The sequence below is a fragment of the Lampetra fluviatilis genome, chromosome 13 (genome assembly GCF_964198595.1).
Source record: "Lampetra fluviatilis chromosome 13, kcLamFluv1.1, whole genome shotgun sequence".
Lineage (NCBI taxonomy): Eukaryota > Metazoa > Chordata > Hyperoartia > Petromyzontiformes > Petromyzontidae > Lampetra > Lampetra fluviatilis.
The window spans coordinates 13,281,239-13,302,150 of record NC_136287.1 but is presented as its reverse complement, the minus strand read 5'-3'; the positions used below and the strand labels follow the sequence as shown (position 1 = coordinate 13,302,150).

Genomic DNA, 20,912 nt, shown 5'->3' with positions numbered 1-20,912 from the left:
CCACCCTTCTCCCCTCACTTCCCACCACCCCCCTCATTCCACCCCCAGCCCCCACTCTTCTCCCTTCACTCCCCACCATCCCCCTCACCCCAGCCCCCACCCTTCTCCCCTCACTCTCCCTCAACCCCCTCACCCCACCCCCAGCCCCCACCCTTCTCCCTTCACTCCCCACCATCCCCCTCACCCCAGCCCCCACCCTTCTCCCCTCACTTCCCACCACCCCCCTCATTCCACCCCCAGCCCCCACTCTTCTTCCCCCACTTCTCTCCCTCCCCCCAAGCCCCCCCCCCCACTCTTCTCCCCTCTCCCTCCCCCCAAGTCCCCCCACTCTCCCCCCCCCCCGCAGCTCGGCCCATGACGTCACCAACGAACGCCACCTCGGCCCTGTTGGCGAGGGCGCCATTCCAATTCCGCAGCGCGGATAAGCGCTCCCCGCGAGCGCTCGCGCGCCGCTATTGGCCCGCGCGGCCACGTGGGGGGAATGCCGCCCAATGGGGAGCGCGCGACGCGGCGGGCCCCGCCCACGAGGCGTGGGAATTTCAATACGAGGGCGAGAGAGGCGTTGTGGCGGCGAACGCATAAACAGACGGCGGAGAGAGCGCAGAGACAGCGAGAAGACAGCGGAGAGACAGCGGAGAGAGCGAGGAGAGGGCGGAGACAGCGGAGAGAGAGAGGAGAGATAGAGAGCGGAGAGAGAGAGCGAGCGAGGAGAGAGAAGCTTCCCGCCCTTCGCTGCAGCTCGCTCACAACAAGCTTCACTAAACCACCGCGGCTTTATCGGCCACCGCCAAGTCAAGCGCCGCGTTCCTCCTTCTCTCTCTCGTCCGCTAACGCCGGGCCCGTGTGGCGAGTGAGCAGGAGATGTCGGATCCGCAGGGCGATGCGCAGCCTAAGGACAAGGAGAACCAGGTAACAGGCGGCGGTGGCGGCGGCGGTGGCGGCGGCGGCAACTATTCCACATGTTTGTGGCCTTGGTCGAGGGGCTCGCGGCTCCCCCCACGTCCTCTGTAATTCGGCGTGTGGCTGATGTCACTCTCTCGTGTAAATGCCTTGGGGGTCTACCGCAGGGCCACGCGTCCCGTGTGTGTGTGCATGACGCGGCCCAGGACCCATGTCCGCCACCGCACGCGGCATTATTTATAGAAGCGGGTAAGGAGGGCCCGCCCGGCCTCCCCCGATATGTGTCAACGCATCCTCACGAGGACTAGGTGGGGCTGAAGTGACGGGCCTGTATGGGTTGTTTAAAGTCATGCATCTAGCAAAGTAATCGATAACACCAAGCAAGACGTTCTTTCTAGAATAAAACTTTTACAATGCCTCCCCTCCCATATCTCCTCACATTGCGAGGTGTTCATTTCATACATGCCAACGCATGCTTCATGGAAGTAGGTGAGGCCACATTGTTATTACCGCCTCAAAAGTCAGCGATTTACTGATTAAATGCGCAACGATTTGCTCGTCTCCTGCCTTAGGTGTCCTGAGCCAGTGAAGGAAATTCCACATTGATGTGGCCGGGTGCGAATCCCACCCATAGAAAGCAACTCCTGCCGATTTCCCCACAATGTTGGTATTCGTTTGACTCGATCCGGAGGGATGATGGTGTGCCGATTCTACCCCCAGCGTCGATTTTAAGTCGCAACCTTGTGATTGCGAGCCGTACGCTCGACCAGGGAGCCACTGACCCAGTTTATTACCAGCACCACCTTAATCTAATCGGCTAAAATTGAATTTGAGGTTCACTTCCTCCCTAGAAAAGCGCTTTATTGAATAAAGTTATGTCGCATTGGCTTCACTGGGAGACATTTCCTTCATATTAACCTTGTGATGGTTCATTTTAGAGCCTCAATCACCACGGTGTGATGTGTCCGTGAATGTTATTGAATCAGGTGAATCCCCATTTGAGATTCGGTAATTCTACATGCTTTATTGCATCTGGTTAAGCCCAATTGATATTCATTACAAAGGTGATAATTTAATCGGTGAAACTGATTGAGATTTGTCACCTTTAGGAATAAGACTTTCCTTATTTATTAAATAAAAGTAAGTGCTCATTTGAGATGCATTATTCCTGCTACAGGTGATATAGCTGTTATTCAGCAAGTTAAACGTAGCTAATACTTGTATTGTTAGCAAGACAAGGTAGTCCTACTCCTGAAATGTTACTCCTGGGTAGTTCAAGACGTTCTGTTTTGTAGAATTACAATCAGCGAATATTTTTTTATATCATTATTCCAGCTAAGATGAGTTGAGTGCTCAAGAACTTAAGATGTGGAACCTACACTTGTGTGGGATTAAAAGCTAAGACTGTTTGGAATGGTGTGTATTTTGTCACCCGTATGTTTCAATGTTGTGCTTGACTTTTGATTTGATTAGGTTTGCGTGAGTGAGAAACATTCAGGCTTAAACTATTTTACTAGAATGACCCTACTAGAATGACCCGTGGAGGGCCTTGGTGGGAAAAAAATGAGGTTGCAGCATATAAAGGAAAACATTGCAGACACTGGGTAGCAAACACATTCGAGGAAAACAACATTCAAGTCATGCAACACTCTAGTAACACTGGCAGTAGGTAACACAGAAATATGACACTTACTCGCACGGGGTTTGCTCGCCACTTGCAAGAAAAGGGAGATCTTAATTCAAGAAAGGAATTGCAAAGGCCTATGTTCACTAATGCCGTGTAGGTGGTGACATGGCCAAGTTGGGAGTGCTTTTGACACTTGTTGCCGAGGTTTGCAGTTGGGAATCGGCAGGCCACCATAAAATGCGCACGGTCTGCTTCACAGTGAATGTTCAACAGCCCCTTCAAAATGAGTAGGCCATCGTGTCCCAGCGTCATAATCCACATTTGATTAATAACAAATATATATACAAGTCCCTCAATTGGAATTACACATGACAAGCATCTGCGAAACTACTGCAGACTCTGAAACAAATAAATTGCACGAATACCAAATATATACGATAATTATTTAAAAATATATATTATAGAGAATACCAAAGCATCAATAAAAAAAGTTGGAGTATGTGGATGTTTTTATAGTTTAGACCTGGACTGGGACATAAACAGCAGTTTTAGGCTACAGATTGTGGGATTAAATACCTTTCAGTGTGAGTGTGAACTTGCAACATCTGCAGGATCTATTCGGAGTGAAGCACTGGACCTTCTCACACGTGTATTTTGTGTCGACGATACTCATGACATGGCTAAGTGGTTGAGTCTGCTCACCTCACTTCCCATGATCTCCTGCCTCTGTTGGCAAATTAAAACATCTTGCAATCGTGAAATAATTGGACTGCCCTCGTAGGTTATGATTTATTGCGCATTTTTATTTGGAAAATGTATCCTGTTTAGCAAGCGTTCATTCACGTAATCTCTCGTTACCGCACCTCCAATGAGCACGATTACCTAAGTGTGGCGCAAACGTTCTGCATACATACATACGCTACAAGCACACAACTCAAACTCCCTGTTAGTTAGGTTCTGGCTTGCCCCAACTTTGCTGTTAACTGGCATAAACAGAGTAGTGCGTCCTGGCATTGTGCACAAATCCCAACTACACCCCACTGTGTAGCACTATAAATGTGACACCTGCCACCCTTAATTCAGGCCCATCACCCCTATTCTCTTAGCCAGACGGGTCGTAACATCCACATTGTCAGTTTTTTCGTAGCGTTGTCAGCAGAACCTCCCCCACTGTTGGCTGCCAAGAGACCAGTAGTATCCCAGCCTCCCTAGGCTGCATCACACGCCTGTCTCGAAAAGTAGCGTTGCTCACGTATGGCTATTTAGTGTTACTCTCCCCTGTCTTTGAGAAACTGTGTATACAACTCTTTCAGTGACGTAACATGTCCCCTTTTATGTGTCGGCCCAGAGGACCTTCAGTTCCACCTTTTAATGTGCTCCTTTTCATCACTCAGCCATTCAATTTGTCATCTATTCATTAAAGTCTAATCATATATTCCAGCAATTGCCAACATGTTGATGAGACTTGCTACAGTTCATTCAAAGGTTGTCCATTATTCTTTATTTGAGGTTAGACTGTGTTTTGCCATGTATAATTATTCCCTTGAATACCACACAAAACCAAGACACTAATTGCCATCCAGTCACTTTACCCTGTAGAATCATTGACAGCATACCAATTGTAACCAGCATAATGTGTTTACCACTGACAGCTTGTCTGGCTCAAGTCCTTGCAAGTATCCACATGGGCCATATTCTTGAAGGTTTCAACATCCTAGCTTGATCAGATGGCCCTGTGTAAACTGCCAATATATGCCAAGTTGGGTGTGATGTCCCTCGTGTCGTCTGCCAGTCGCATGTTCGTTTCAATCAATGATGCGTGCACTGTCACCTCGCATGTAACGGTGAATCAATCATCCGTCTCCTATTATTGACTAAACACGCAGTCTGCTATAACAAACAGTTTTTTGCATTGTCAAAGCGTGCTCACCTCAGTAATCAGAATAATGAGATTTTGTTATATATATACACTGGAGCAATCTGATGAGCTACAAAGCACTTTTTGACAGATGCTCGGTAAACCATTTCGCTGATTAAGCTGCGCTTGGCTGCCGTCAAGACCGTCGGCGTTGAGTTGCAGAACATTAGAGTTGCAGAACGTTGGGTTGCAGAACGTTGAGTTGCGGAACATTGAGTTGCGGAACGTTGAGTTGCGGAACGTTGAGTTGCGGAACGTTGAGTTGCGGAACGTTGAGTTGCAGAACGTTGAGTTGCAGAACGTTGAGTTGCAGAACGTTGAGTTGCAGAACGTTGAGTTGCAGAACGTTGAGTTGCAGAACGTTGAGTTGCAGAACGTTGGGTTGCAGAACGTTGGGTTGCAGAACGTTGGGTTGCAGAACGTTGGGTTGCAGAACGTTGGGTTGCAGAACGTTGGGTTGCAGAACGTTGGGTTGCAGAACGTTGGGTTGCAGAACGTTGGGTTGCAGAACGTTGGGTTGCAGAACGTTGGGTTGCAGAACGTTGGGTTGCAGAACGTTGGGTTGCAGAACGTTGGGTTGCAGAACGTTGGGTTGCAGAACGTTGGGTTGCAGAACGTTGGGTTGCAGAACGTTGGGTTGCAGAACGTTGGGTTGCAGAACGTTGGGTTGCAGAACGTTGGGTTGCAGAACGTTGGGTTGCAGAACGTTGGGTTGCAGAACGTTGGGTTGCAGAACGTTGGGTTGCAGAACGTTGGGTTGCAGAACGTTGGGTTGCAGAACGTTGGGTTGCAGAACGTTGGGTTGCAGAACGTTGGGTTGCAGAACGTTGGGTTGCAGAACGTTGGGTTGCAGAACGTTGGGTTGCAGAACGTTGGGTTGCAGAACGTTGGGTTGCAGAACGTTGGGTTGCAGAACGTTGGGTTGCAGAACGTTGGGTTGCAGAACGTTGGGTTGCAGAACGTTGGGTTGCAGAACGTTGGGTTGCAGAACGCGGCGTGGGGGGGGGGGGCTTGGAAACCCGGAGGGTTGCACGACGTCACAGCTGCCGGCGGTGGTGAGACCGGGATTTGTAGAGTAGGAGCTTGCATAATTCGTTCTCACGACTGGTTGGATCAGTACGGTCCCGAAGAAGTTGGGGGGGGGGGGGGTACCGACGGGGGGGCTACAACGTTAACGTTGATCCATTGCCTACTCGGTAAATTTGCGTTGTGTATCTGCTCCCCCCCCCTGTTCTCCTGCACTCTAGTCCGCAGTATTAATGTCCTTTGGGGACGATACATTCCATGTATCTTCCACCAAATTTTTTGCTACCTTTTACCATCTTTATTGAAGGTGGATATTATATTCAGTAATTAATTTAATGGATAAATAAATCTCATGAAAAATTGTACTTTTTTTTTTAAATCCACTGTAGGTTTTCTGTTGACGTTGCTAAATTGCAAGTCTTTAAAGCCATGCGACTACAATATACATTATAGGGAGGGGGGTATGTTTGGTTAAATTTTATGTTACTTCTAGACAGCTTGTGACATTGGTAATAATGGTGGTGGTCTTAGTATTGATAGTGGAAGTGTAGATTATAGTGGTGGTAAAGATGGTGGGATCAGTGGTGGTGATAGTTTTGTAATGATGCCGATAAGACGGGTGGTGATCGCAAGGGTTGTGGTGGTCGTGACAGTGATGGTTATTGTGGTAGTTGTATTGCTGGTAATCGTGATGTTGGCTTTTATGATTTTGATGAGATACTTATAGTAACAATAATGGTGTTGGTGGTGATAATGGTTCAGTGAAGGGATTTACTAGTAATGTCATGAAAACAACCAATTTGTGCATTAGCATAAATTAAAATGGGTAACTCTTTGGCTGAAATTAAAGATGTGATCCATTCAGGAATCAATAGTTCGAGCACTTTTGCTTTGCAATGTATCTATACACCTCATCGCTCTCTCCATTACAGGAACTTCCAACAAACATTTCTTGTGGTCTAGAAATCGACAGTTCAAACTGGTTTGGTGATAAGCACAGAGACCCCTTAAGATACTATGAATAGAGGCCAAATGTGCAAGGCGTGGCTCCACTGTGTTAGGAATGCATGTAATTCAATAGTTTCTGTACATGAACGATGGATTTACAAAGTGCATTGGGATATGATAAATGCAATTCATGGTACATTGTGTGCATTTAAAGTGCAGGTACTTGACTACATTTTTATATTTGCAAATTTCACGTCGATGTCAAATTTCATATTCGTGTATATCATGCGAGTTGTAGACGTGTATTTGATAAATATGGTAGGATGTTTAAAATATATCGTAAATTCCAGTTATCTATTTATATTGCAAAACCATTTATTAGGTTAAGGCTGCATAAGCAACTGATTACCAGTCGTGTGCGATGGAAAATGCAATAATCTGGATTTAAGAGGGGGAAGGGAACATTTGTTAATCGAATGGGAAACTCGTCCAGGCAGGGTGGCAGCACAGTGTTAACATCGGTGCTTCACAGCAAAAGGGGGCCCCTTTTGTTTTTAGTCTCGACTTGATATGTTCTCTCGCTCTTCTGCATCGGTTTCTTCCAGGTTCTCCGGTTTCCTCCTATAGCATAAAAAAAGACAATGTAACTGGTATTGGCCAAGCATTTAAATGCTGAAATATTTACCTGCAAAATTACTTAATTGGAATTGCACGCAGCAACATTGCCTCCCCACTGCAAACATTTAGCAGGACCTTCTTGAAAAAGAGTGTTGTGACGAAGGGAGGCGTTTCTGGGTGAAGTATAAAAATAATACAACTTTTTTTTATTATGCGCACATTTATGGGAGGCTGGGATTTAGTAGTGTTAATTAATGAATAGCAAGCACCTCACTGTCCTGAGCTCAATTTCCTGCCACGGTTAACATCAGTGGCATGCGATGTCCATCGTGGTTCTGGGCACCCCCTTCACCAACGAGAACTCGCCAGCATATTGACGTATGGTCAAGCAAACTCCCATGTCAGAAAATCAATGGGAGGCCTTCATCAAGGCAAGGATTGATCAAGGACTACACACGTGGTAGGAGGTTAAGTAAGGGGAGATTCCAGCAAGTAACTCTTGATGCCATTGTTTGTTTATATTAATGCCCTGCAATGCAAGGTGTCTCATCTCCACATGCAAACAAGGCACTATGCCAAATAATACAGGCCACAGCTTTGGGGAGTGGGGGGGGGTACAGTTTTCATGACCCTGCGGTGTTACGCTTGTTGAGCCCCTAACACGAAGCAGACACTGGTGCAGATTTTTTGAATGGATGTGAATTGTGATCTACACATGTGTTGGGTAACACTCCCTGAGGCATTGCGCCAACATTAAGTTTGTGGGCTCCGCTTCGGGAAAGTGACACATTGTCTGGGGGGTGGGGTTTGTTGTCTTCACAGGTAACATGCGGTGGTGAATTAATAAGTAATTATAAATGTAATGGGAAGTGACTTCATAAGCACTCATAACCAGGCTGGTTCTGCTTCCCAGCAGCAGAATCCGGGCCTGCTTTTGTGTGCTCAATATGGGTGTATAATGACTTTTTTTCTTCGCGTTCCAATTAACAATTAATCCGATTGCACACGTCAAAATAGACGCTGTTGGTAGCTTCCCAAAACTAGCTGCCCACTTTTGTTGCAAGGTTTTGCAACGTGGCGTAGTGAATCCATCGTTATTGAACCCATTGCATCATGTCAATCACTGTGGTCTTAAGCTGAGGCTTAATATCAAAATCTCTACACCCCCCCCCCCCCCATATAACTTTGAACTCTTTAAATGTTGTGCAATATCCCACTGCATTCTCATTAATAGTTTTTTTCTCTTACACAATTGCACATTATTGAGTTGTTTTTGTCAGGCCAATGGGTTTTACATTCGAGGCTAGGAAGGCCAGAAGGCCTGAGAGAGTTCAGAAGAGAGACTTCATCTCATGACAATATGTTGATGGCACAGTGGGGGGGGGGATACATTTGGGGGAATGACAAACGATGCATAAATAACATCTAAACATTTTGAGAAATCGATTAAACTAATATAAGAAATTATAAGGAACAAACCTGGTAGTGTTATTGATCTTGATGACCTGGTTCATGCAGTTTTTGTATGAGCATGCATTTTAGAAATCGCCTTTTTACATTTCCACGATGACCTACAGCAGAATTTCACGTGCGATAGCAGACATTTTATAGATGATTTTGAATAAAGTTACATGACACTAGCTGCTCCTAAGTGTCAACTGATATAAGCTCTAACAATGTTTGACAAACATAGTCGAGTGTGCCAGTGAGCAACTCAACCGAGATGTGCATAATTCTATCAGATCTCAGAAGCTAAGCAGGTTGTCGAGTTTTGCCTCCATAACCAGTGTCTGAATCTTTGGACTGCTTGATGTTTTTAAATTGCGTACCTGGAGGTGGTTTTATGGGTGTCCAAATCCAACATTATACTTGGAGTAATTCAAGTTTTTTGGTACAACAGTGCGACACTAAAGCTGATATAAAGTGGGCTGAGCCTGCTGCTAATTACTAGTTAACTTGAATCACATGCCACCACGCACAACAGATAGCATTAAAATAGACTATTTAATGACGGTGTGGGGTTTGTGTGTGTATGTGTGCGCTGCAGCGAGTACCGCTGGAACAGATTGAAGAGGCCAAGCTGAGAGCCAAGTACCCCCAGCTGGGACCGAAGACTGGGGGCTCTGCCTTCCTCATGAAGCGTCTACACAAAGGGGTACGTCCCCTACTCTACCCCTTTGCGTATGCACACAAGTGCGCATGAAACAAAGATGAAGACAAAGATCGCCCGTATAGCTTTAACAGACTGGGGCAAGTGCTGTCAGCGAGCACCTATGAAGGCCAGCCTTGTGGCACACGAGGCGGTGGGTAGCCAACACCATGCCCGGTGGCCTTTGTCCCCCTAATGGCGATGTTTATACATCGCACCAGGTACTCATTTGAGGCTGGGTCGACCTAGGGGAGGCCCAGGACCAGTTCAGATAATTGTCCCTGGTGTTGGGAGTGAGCAGGAATCGAACCCAGGTCGCCAGGTTCGGAGCGCAATGTGCTCACCGCTACTCTACCACTAACCACAAGCACGCAGAGACAAACATCCACCACACAGACTTCATTGACTGTTCTCTGCCTAATGCTGATGTTTATGTATGCATTGTACCAGCTCTCATTTTGAAGCGGAGTCCACCTACGGGAGCCCCAAGAGCTGGTTCTGATATCACTCGTCCACTGATGTTAGCCGTGGCCAGGAATTGAACCTAGCTAATTGGGTTTGTGGGGCAATGAACAGACCACCATGGCACTGCCTCCCACAGTGCTATTACATGTACGGTGAGAACCCAGACAACTGGATTTCACATTTAGCTGTACTATTATGTTTAACATTCTAAATGAAAAGGTCAGAGCAATAAAATTGTACAAAACCAATACGATGTAATTAAGAATGCTCTTTAGTGGTGGATGGCAGGGAGGAGGGGTGATGGTGGGGGAGGGTGGTTTGGCACATGGGTGCAATGCACTTCGGACCGACGGACACATCGACAGTGCTAAACGGCACAGTACACACACACACACACCATAAGGGTTTTATATTGCTTGGTCTGTACACGAACGCGGATCTGGAATGCACACCCTGATATGTGTACTTATACTGTTGAGTACGCGGCCATCTGGAATGCTCTTCCGTCCGATATAAGGAAGCCACTGGAAACTATGCACTCTTAAATCTAGATTGAAAACTCGTTTCTTTGGAACTGCCTTTTGTGTTTAGTTTGTTGTCCTTCTCCTGCACCTCCGATTAGCAGAGTTGGCTATGTACGATCCGGCTCAACACTATGGGACAAGGGTGACGTCATTGCGCAGATGTGTACAGTGACGTCATGACCGTGCACTTACCTGCCTGCGCACCAGGCAGCAAAGATTAAAAAATATATTTTTATTGAAATTGTGGCTCGTCAGGCTTTCCAGTGAGCCAAACCGTGACTCCCCCATATTAGTCTGGCCCATTGAGGTTTTTCTTTAATCTTGTCTTTTGTAATTTTGCATTCATTGTAAATGTATCGACTGTCATGCAACGTTTGTAATTGCGTGGATTAATATGTTTTTACCTGTAAAGCAATGACATTTTACCGCATCAATATTGCCAATCTGCATCCTTATTGGGTAAAGCACCTTCTTGTGGTGTCCCACCAATTTGTCTACAGACTCTCAATTGAGCAGTACTGTTTTTTATGCATATATTTTAACAAAACAAAACATGGAAATAAACTATATGTATTTAAATGCTGTTTTTTTATACTAAAGTGAAGAGCTATAAACTATCCTCTCCACCTACCCTGTTGTCCCACGCAGATTTCTGTTAGAGGCTAAACTGTGTTGCTGGCCTCCCACTTCCCCCAGTCTGTCGTGTACGGGTGACAGTACCTCCTGCTGTCTTGATTGCGCTGCCTGTGATGCAGTGGTGAGGTCGTATCCCATTTAGAAATGTGACCTTTCCGATGATAAACAATGCCGAAAGCCACCTTATGGCATTGTTTATCACATCCATGACCAGCATCAATAACAGCTGCTGCCACCATCGCCACTGGGAATAGAGCGATTTTCTCCCCTTGTGGCTCGAGGCATGGTCACATTTCATTTTTTTACATTGACAAATGTAGAACGTCTAGTGGCTGCAGGGTTCACCTGAACAAATGACGTACAAGAGAGTACATATAAATAATAAACAAGTTATTCTTGCGTGCCCAATCCTACGCGTAGATAATGAGCATAATTATCTATTGCAATTGATTAAGCTGATAACTGTATTGCCACCATTATTATTAATTCACCACTAAAAATATGTTTACAATTATTTGAAAAACCTTGTAATGTTGATAAAAAGTACATGCAATGGATGGTTCTCAAACTTATGATCTCAATCCTTCTCAACTTAACATCAACATTAGTAGGGGAGAGCTGTCGTGGTTCAACCACGAGGGATATTTTCCCTCAATCTTCCCAAATTCGTGGCCAACTTAATTTTGCAACGTGTGACATCGAGAGCGGGGCATGGTTAAGCCACGCTCGCTCGGCACGACAATGCCACGCGACTCGCCATCGATGAGCCCTCTCCCGCGTTGTGTTTTTCCTCCTCCCCCGCAGCAACAAAAGTACTTCGACTCCGGCGACTACAACATGTACAAGGCGAACCAGAAGAATAAAGCGGTGGCGGCTGCGGCGGCGGCGGCCGCAAACAGCGAGCCCGCGTGCGACGCCGGGCCCGAGAAGGAGCCCGTAACGGGAGACCACATCCCCACGCCGCAGGACCTGCCACAGCGCAAGCCCTCGCTGGTCGCCAGCAAGCTGCTGGGTTGAACGCACCACGTGCCGCCTCTCCGCCTCGCCTCGCCCGCCCGCCCCACGCACGCACACTCTCACTCGCTCGTACCCTCGTCTGCCCCCCATCTGACTCGCGAGGCTTTGGGGTTTACTGTAGGATGCTAGGGGTGTTGAAACTCGCGCGCGCAGCACACCATTGCATACAACCGTCCCGTTTGGACGTCCCCTGTCTACTCGATACAGGTTGTAGGGGATAAATGTGCTGCACACGAGTACACACTGGTACATATGTGCTTATACACGTGTGTACCCCACGTGCAAGTGTGTACTGCACGTGTGCATACGTGTATCTTGGCAAAATTTAATTGAACCTCATTTTAATTAGCAAAGTGAATTCTGCTGGGTTGTCCAATTTTTCGCATTAATTACAGATGATCTGGTAATGGAGTGACTGGTCGTTTTTGTCATTCGCCATTGGCTGCTCGTTCTGCATTGAACACTCTTGACTAATGAAGTGCAGCAGCTTTTGTAATTAACATTTCTTTTCGTTGAACATTTATCCTTTTCTGAATAATAATTGTCTGTCTCCACTTTTAAAGGCCTATTTTGCGTTCATTGCAGCCTTATTTGTGAAGTGGTGATTTAAAAGCAGTCCTTCTCATCTGCGATGCTCCGGAACCAAAATCCATTCCAGATTTTCACCTCTCCCGTTTAGCAGAGTCAGAATGCACATTGCATGATCAATAATACGGCTGAATGAGGATGAGTCGCTGGACACGGGAGAGCTGAAATGGATTCTGCTTCCAAGGAGTGAAACTTGAGAATTTCCGGTTGAAAACGTGACGTCTCAGACACAGGAACAGAATGCAGCAATGTGACTCGCAGTGTAAGTTGTAAAGAAAAAAATTAGGCCTTAAGTTTCCAGCATTTGTCCCCATGTGCCTTCAATGAAGGCCTCATACAATTCAGGTGCAAACCCGTTGTTTTTTTAATTTGCGGCAGGGAACACGTTTCTGTTGTGAAGAATACCTAAGGACAGACGTTGCAGTGAGATGCACATGGCTACAGCACTAGGCTGCAGGCACACAATACGGGCAGTCCACTGCAGTGGAGAGCTCGATTGTACAAATTCCAATCGGAGTTGAACTTATTCTGATGATTCCGTGAGCCCAGACTAGATATCTCACTTCTTGGTACCGCTTGAGGTGTCGTAGCTTTAGTGATACAAATGTCTTGGCCATTAATAATGGATTGTGTAATAACCATTTGAAATGAGTAGGTTATAAAACAATTCACTCTTATTAGCCATATAATACAATCTGTACAAATAAAGTGTGGTGCCTGAGGTGGTACCAATATTTGCTCCGGCCCATGAACTAATTTGAAAAGCTGTGTGTTGAGGAGTTGCATGATCAAACCGAATCTCATAATGATAAGAGATTTCTGACACTACTGTCAAATGCATTCTATAATTCTATAATGTTATCAAAATGGGAAAATGTTCTCGGGTTTTCAAAATGTGGATTTGGCACCTGAGAAACGGCACGGTGCAATTGCGACCTACCCCAACTTAGAAGGTCCCCTTGAGGCTTGTTTAGTCTTCTCTGTCTGCTGTCCAGCCTCAACTGAGCCAAAGAGCCACCCACAGCCCCTGCGTATCGCCGCCTCGCATTGTGGGAGCAGGCCTGCCATTGCCATGTGGCGCATCATAGAGTGGTGGTTGACCAAAAGGTTAAAGTTCAAGCGTGGATTAATTTTCCTATTTGGGGTTTCTTTATTCGGCGTTTCTTAAGCTTTTGCCACGCACGACTGCGGCCGTCTTCAGGAGTTGAAGCGCTTGCAAAAGTGCACTTGGATTATAAGTTGCTGCGAAAAGGTAAATGTTTAAAAGGTTAAGGTTGGTAAAACAAAAAAAATACAATGGTGGACAGTGAAAATATCAGGAGGTAATAAAGGCTTCGCATTATCACTGTTTATCGAATATACCTGCAAATGTACATTCTGCAGCAACGTGAGGTTTAATTACTATAAAATATACATTTCCACGCATACAGCGATGTAATGTAAGCATGCATGACGATTCATATTTTTTCAGAATGTTGCAGTGGGGGGGGGGTGATCTCAACATTCATACGTTGTAAATATTTGCGGCGTGCTTCGTGGCTGATGTCCCCCGCAAGTCGACGCTGAACAGGCAGGGCCCTCCGTTCTCGTGACGTCGCTAGTCCGTGACGTCACAATTACTCCAGGCACACCAGACGGGTTGGGCAGTCGCGCATTAACATTCGTGAGCAGCCCCCCCCCCCCGCAGCTTCGTGCCCACCTTTCACGCCGGGGGGGGGTCAATTGTTCTGGTCGAGAATTCTGCATCGCATGACGCCAATAACCTTCCCATCGTGGTCACCCTCTTGCAACTCCTTGAGAGGTATGACATACGCAAGGTAATTGGTTGCGTGTGGTGGCGGTTTTCTAAAGACGCTGCTTCTTAAGGAGGACTTGAAATCAAACATTGAGGTTGTGTTCAATCTGAAGCCGGTGTTTCAAAAACACGTTCCTTCGGATTGGGCAGGTTGGAACTTTGTTGGACAGCGCATTCGTGCACGACAAACAGACAATCCCTGGTGGGCAGTGTGGAACCTGTTCCTACCTGTATTACCTTTTTAGGGGATTGCTTTAAATATTTCTAAGGGAAGCTTTGGGAAATATGGTTGTGTTGGAACGTGTAATTTTAAATGTTTAAACTTTAACTGAGCAGTTTGCAGCTCCGGCTTTATGATACACAGTCACCTAAATTTGCTCGTGATAGTCACACGGTCATTATTACCTCCTTCATAGCACACTTTGGTGATTCCACGCGAATATAAACAGGACATAGAGGTGGCTGGGTGCATCGGGGGGAGGGGGGATGAATGTTAGCACCGTAGCCGGCACATCTGGAATCATGGGTGTGGATGTGGACAACCACCTCTGAACAACCCCAGATTTTCAGAGGTTGCAAATCAACGGCCTCTGTCTTCTCACCGATGACCGGACACAGATGGAAATGTCCTGCTATGACTCGACTCAAATTTCACAACTGGAGTGTATTTGAAAGTGGGGGGAGGGGTGAGATAAAATTAAGAAAAAAAACAATTGGTTGAAAATTTAACTTTTTAAGCCCATGTTAAACGGGTTTGTGGCGAGTACACATACAGCGCGATGTGCTTTGGTCAGTTCAGATTTGAGGAGTAATACCATGCTGTTTAGCGTTCAGTTGTAAACGGTGAAGCCGATGTACGGTGTCCATAAGGATGCGCAACTATCCATAGGACTACCCGACTGCCAATTCGAGCTGCTTTTCACAGCCCATGTTAAGCAGGTGAGCAGAGAGCGTAGATCGATGACCTCATGATTAACTTTCACGTTCGACGACTTAAAGCAGCATGGTTAAACCGCCATAACCCTTGACCTAGCCAATGCTAATATGTAAAGTATTTAGCTTGTTTTTATCAATGGATCATTTCAATTAAACCGCTGCAAAGCAATGTTTTGCATGAGAAATGTCGATGTAATAGATAAAGGTGCAACAGTTTTAAATTGGCATGTGTCCTGTTTAGGACCTTCATTTTAACAACTCGTACACTGGAAATCCACCCGTACAGTGTGGCACTCCACAATGTGTACATTTTGACATTCCTTGCCCAGGAAATTCTGAGTGGTCACCGGTCTTTCAAGATGTTTCTGCTTGGGAAGTTTCGCCCCGTCCATATTTTTACGCTCATGCTAGTCGAATAAAACCCGAGTGTCTGGAGGTAATCGATAAACTGGGGAGGAATCGCCTCCTGCCATCAATGTACTTGCTGTGCTGCCTCCTGTGGGCTTCGTGCTTCTCCATCTGTGTGGTCCACCAACTCTGCCTCCCAAGTCTCTATTACAGGCGTATACCACCACATTTGCCTTGCCAGTACTGGAAGACTGTGGGCGTGTCGGCTGTGATGTTTAGTTCCGTCTGTGTAACGCAAAGACATTAACGGATTGAAGCCGTCAGTTTAGTGTGTGTGTGTAAGCATGCGTTGTGGAAGAAAAAAGTTAATTCTGTGTTGCCTAAAGAGTTCTGGGAATAATTATGGGTGCACTGAATCGGACTTGCTATCTTGCCGAATATATTAGTTGATATCTGACCCGGTTTGAATTTGAAACCAAATAAAGTTTTTATATATACACAAAAAACAAACTCGCGTAGCATACACTGATAAATAATGTAGAATGTAAATGCTGCAATGAGACGAAACATTTTAAAAGCGCGTGTTTAAATGGGGTGACTTAGACTAATTCAGTGGGATGGTAACAAAAGCGGATTAAAATGTCAATATTGAATATGTACTTACATTTTTTATATTCACATTGAGTAATAGATACCCAAATAGCAAAAATATTACCGGATACTGGCTCGATCTAAAATCAAACTGTATATTCGGTGTACCCCGAGTGAGATGTTGTATATCGGGTGGTAAAACGACGACTTGAGCCGAGTCTGTTCATCATGAGTGGCCGGGAAGCTTCGTGGTTAAAACGTCGCTGTCGCTTAAATTAAACACTCGCAGGCGACGCGGCGCCATTCACAAATACAAACCTTTGACAAGTAACCCAAATCACAAAATGTTACCATGAACAAATATCAATGACGCGAACAATTCCTCTACCTACATTTGCCATAGTATCTCAAATGATTCTAGATTTTAAGCTTTCGTGACTGCAAGGAATCATATTCTTAGGTTTTTTCGGTAAAGTCACGTAGGTAAAACATCAAAATTAAAAACCTAAGAATATCTCAAATGAGTTCGGTGAGAATTGTTGCAGTAAGCCTGGTACAATAGCGATGGTCTGCGTGGTCCTGCATTGTGTAATCAGTTGCTCAATGCCATATGGTTGTAAACCCCAATAAGATCATGAAAAAATATATCCACCTGCACTTTAGAAGACTGGGATACAGCTAAGATATATGGAAGCCATGTTTTCCAAGTCAAAAGATATTTTTGTTATCACGTTTGAGAACATTGAATGGGATCAATCTTAAGACTGCTCTAATGGCCACGCTTGAAACTTCATGAAAATTCACGCTGGTAAATATCAATTCATTTTAACTAGTTAATAACCATTTTCGCTCATTGCAAAAGAGACGAATGACCATGTCGCTTTGAAACACTTCTTTAAATTGAGTTCCTTTTAATAAGACCGGGTAAGTCCTAAAAACCCATAAGAATCTTGTCCCATGGAGGCTTGGAAAAATGATTTTCCTTAATGTTATTTGCCAGTAGAATTTGACACTGCCAACACAGTCGACTATTCCTAGGAACCGGTAATGGAGATTATTTGTAACATCCAATCTACAAAAAACGGACAATACCAGGGTCTTGTGGGAATTGAAGTGATGATCCATACAATTCGGCACAGTGGCGAGCAATTGTTCCCACTAAGCCTCCCAGCCACCTATATGTTCCTGTGTATTCATGTGTGTGCAGCATATATTGGGACGAAAACAAGCCTGGAGGATCTTTTATTTTTTTTTCTGTTAAACTTTATTAACGTTTTATAGGAAGAGGATGCATCGTAGTATTTCCAAAACTATGATTTCGTTTGACTTGTCAAAGTGTGTAGAAGTGTTGTGAATTGAAGTGGCTTTATGTTGTCACCTTTCCATAGCAAGACTCCTTTTTGTGTCTTTCTGTTGTGGACATGTTGATGTGTTGTGAGTAAAACAGACGCTTGCCCCAATTAGGCGTTTCCTTCCTTACAGCTGTGGAGATGTGATGGTGTGCGCTAAGACTTGTAACGATAGTTCCTTCTGTTCGTAACATCTTAGGCTCAAGGCCTTCCCTCCCTAATATCTCACCTGCCTTGCAATGAACATTCCATTCTCGGCTTTGCATTTCGCAAATGTATACATTCAAGGTGTCAAATGACTAAGCATTGTGGCGAGACTTTATAAAACAAGAAAGAATGGGCTTTTCCATTAAGCTTGGTATTGTCAAATGATGAACAAATGAGACCGTCATTGATGATCTTAAATACGTTATGTTTATAGCAGGTGAAACAATGGGAGTGCTGTCTAGAGATTGGCAAAAAAACAAATCGGTTTGTATAAAACCTGCAACATTTAAAGATCGTGCTACAAGTCTGGTGCTGACATTAAATGACGAAAGAGTTACTCGAAGTTTGCCAGCCACCCTTATCACTAATTTTTGAAGTGCCTGAAATATATTGGCTTTCTTATGCCCAGTGTCACGTGCCGTTACGGTCAAATATTAAAACAAAAAGCGTGTTTGTGACGAGCATGTATGAGCATCAACAAGACCCCGACAGGAGTGATGTGGCTACAAAAGAAATGCTCTTTCACCTTAAGCACAAACAGCTAAGAGGCAAAACGAAACATAAATGAGTGATAAGGTTTGGTAACTGATGGTTGCCAAGTCAAATTATATAGCACGAGTTAACTTTATAATGACTGACAGTGCGTGAAATAATCTCTTGATAAGTTTGACACCCTATGTTTACACACGTCTTTAGGCACAATCTTACATACGTTATTGGGCAGGCAAATGTATCATTACTATTGTACCCTTTCAATGTTGTCTCTTCATTCTTAATGTGTTTTTCTCATTGCAGTATATTGGTTCAAATAACTTGTTACCCATTTTAAAGCACGACGTTAGTATAATGCGTCGTGAGGAATTTTAGATTGTTGACAGTAGCCACTACGCCTTGCTTCTGCTATAAAGATCATTGGTCCATCATGGAATTGGTTGTTTAGGTTCTTGCTTAAAGACTGTCATGTCATAGTTCACTGCTTGACCGTGACTGATTTGATTCTGCCTACCTTCAACAAAGTAATGACGTAAATACCTCCTTTATGTTAAACGAGAAGGGAATCATTGTAAGCATCGGTATGTTTCAACACGTTTCATACGCGCTCATTTCGTCTTATGTTCAAAGGTAATAGTGAGCAGTTCCCCACAAACTTAACATTTTTAGCTGAGAGATTTATAGTAACCGTTGGATATGCTATTCTGTCAAACATTTTTAGAGCTTTTATTTTTAACTGTAATTGTTTATGCATTATAGATGTCGCGTGTATTTGTCTTAGCCAGTAACTTGGACATAATGAACACACTCGTTGGAGTTTTGTCGAGGAATGTCATTGAAAGAAATGTCGCCCAGTGAGATAATGTGGTCTGTCAAGGTTTTCCAAAATGCACCCTCTCATTAGAGCAAGAAAATTGGTAAAGTTATCTGCGCCCGCATTCGATCGCAGGCTCTCGTTTGGAAAGAAACATAACCATAGGGAGAGAGGCTCTCGTTTAGATGGCTACCGTTTTAAAATATCCCCAGTCTTACAAATGAGACAAGTATGCTTATTTATTAAGTGTAGGAATAAGTAATGGATGTTCCTCGGTAGGTTTGTGATCTGCTTTTTTCCACCGCCTGCACATTTTTTTTGGCAAAAATATGGGTGTTGTGACAATGGTGTCAAAAGATTCAAGCGAATTATTTGTTCCTCTTGGGTGGTGCCAATTTCACGATTTTGTTGTACTCCCTAAAGTTTAAATAGCCTTGTTTTAAATGTCTCATTCGACAAATCCAAATGGAAATATTGTTAGATGGCAAGTTTTCAATAAAATGTTGTGCTCTATATCCATGTGGGAAAAAAACTGTTTGTAATCTACTGGTAGATTACATAGCATCCGACCAGCTTAGTTTGCAAATTAAGCAGAGCTGATGGATTTAAACGTTTACCTTTAGTGACAATAGTTGGGAGATGGTGCCTCCAACCTCATTCGTAAAATTATTAACTCACTGCTTGAGCTTTTGAGCATTTGAATTTGCTAATCGCATTCCGTTAAAATGGGTGCACATTTGGCTTTTCGCAATGCCTGTTTTTAATTAGGACTGGCAGTTGATTTCATTGGAGTAGTAGTAAAACGGCCTTTATTTTGTTGAGGCATTGACCAGAAGGTAAAAACGAGCATATGCCAGCTGCCGTGTTTCTTGAGGGAGCCACAGTGGCAGAGTAAAATTTTTGAGAGAGATGCATGGATGTGGTGTGTTGTGCCTGTACAGCAGAACTGTTCTTGGCGTGTCCAGCATGGCTTGTAAATAAACTTTTATTACTGGGAACGCAGCAGCATCGGCTCACTCGTAATATCATAATAGTAAGACGTGGCGTGAACGAAACATCCCGATGGTATCACTGTCACTGTTGTGTTATTCTTTGCTTAGATACGTGACCAGCCAACGCCTTTTGCCTATAACATTAGTTATCCCTATAAAATGTATAAATACATGTTACGAATTTATAATTATACAACATTTCGTGGTTTACGAAAATCAATCCAAGCCTCCAGCAACATTATCCCAACTTTAAACAACACGAGTTTCATGAAATGAGATGTCTCTTCAGCAAGAACACATTCTACAAAATAACCAATCGTGCTCATTTGCTGACGTTCTGATATATATCTATTAGAGATGTCTGAAACATATTTTGAAATTCTGAAATACAGTCCCTCCCCACCCTCCCCTCTCCACCCAGCCCCACCCCTCCCATTTTAGGATGCACGACGGACGGACGCAATAATTCCATGTGGGCTGGTGTAACCAGGAGGTTCCTACCAGTATTAATCGTTCTGGATATACCAAGTCACGTGTCGTTACATACGAAAGGATATGCTAAGCTTGTAACACTTCTTGATATTGTACTCCGAAGCAAATAAATCATTAGAAACATTGAACGAAAGCAAGATTTAACCAGCAGTGGACTTGGGCAATTCCGCACTAATCCACACGGTGGCGCTAGTGTCATTACGCGATGAAGGCTCCTGAACTTGAGTTCTCGACACGACATCAAGTTCCATACAACTAAATAACAATAGCCAGGGTCTATCTACTGCTGAGTGAAGGCCATTCCAAGCCGTTGCCGTCTCTCACAGTCATGCCACGTTTAAACCAAATAAGTAATATTTAAAAAAACTTTTTTTAAACACGCTTTAATGAATTGTACCGTACTAGTAATGGAAGAACTCCACGACTCCAGGAAGTGGCCCCGAAGCTTGCCATAACGGAAGGGACCGTTGTCATTTACAG

At 44.5% G+C, this 20,912-nt stretch overlaps 1 protein-coding gene across 1 annotated transcript; it reads left to right on the top strand.

Moving 5' to 3' along the window:
- Positions 1 to 538: 538 nt before the first annotated feature.
- Positions 539 to 19,946, top strand: LOC144935558 (cAMP-regulated phosphoprotein 19-like). The gene is made up of 3 exons (XM_078862332.1): positions 539 to 909; positions 9,085 to 9,192; positions 11,616 to 19,946. Exons 1-3 carry the CDS (start codon positions 862 to 864, stop codon positions 11,826 to 11,828), a joined length of 369 nt encoding a protein of 122 aa, XP_078718458.1. The 5' UTR covers positions 539 to 861; the 3' UTR covers positions 11,829 to 19,946.
- The last annotated feature ends 966 nt before the right edge of the window (positions 19,947 to 20,912 follow it).

Bases quoted from the DNA above. Each gene is read 5' to 3' on its own strand.
- LOC144935558 (XM_078862332.1), top strand. From the start codon at position 862: ATGTCGGATCCGCAGGGCGATGCGCAGCCTAAGGACAAGGAGAACCAG. The intron at 910-9,084 runs GTAACAGGCGGC...TGTGCGCTGCAG, and splicing joins CTAAGGACAAGGAGAACCAG to CGAGTACCGCTGGAACAGAT. The intron at 9,193-11,615 runs GTACGTCCCCTA...CCTCCCCCGCAG, and splicing joins TGAAGCGTCTACACAAAGGG to CAACAAAAGTACTTCGACTC.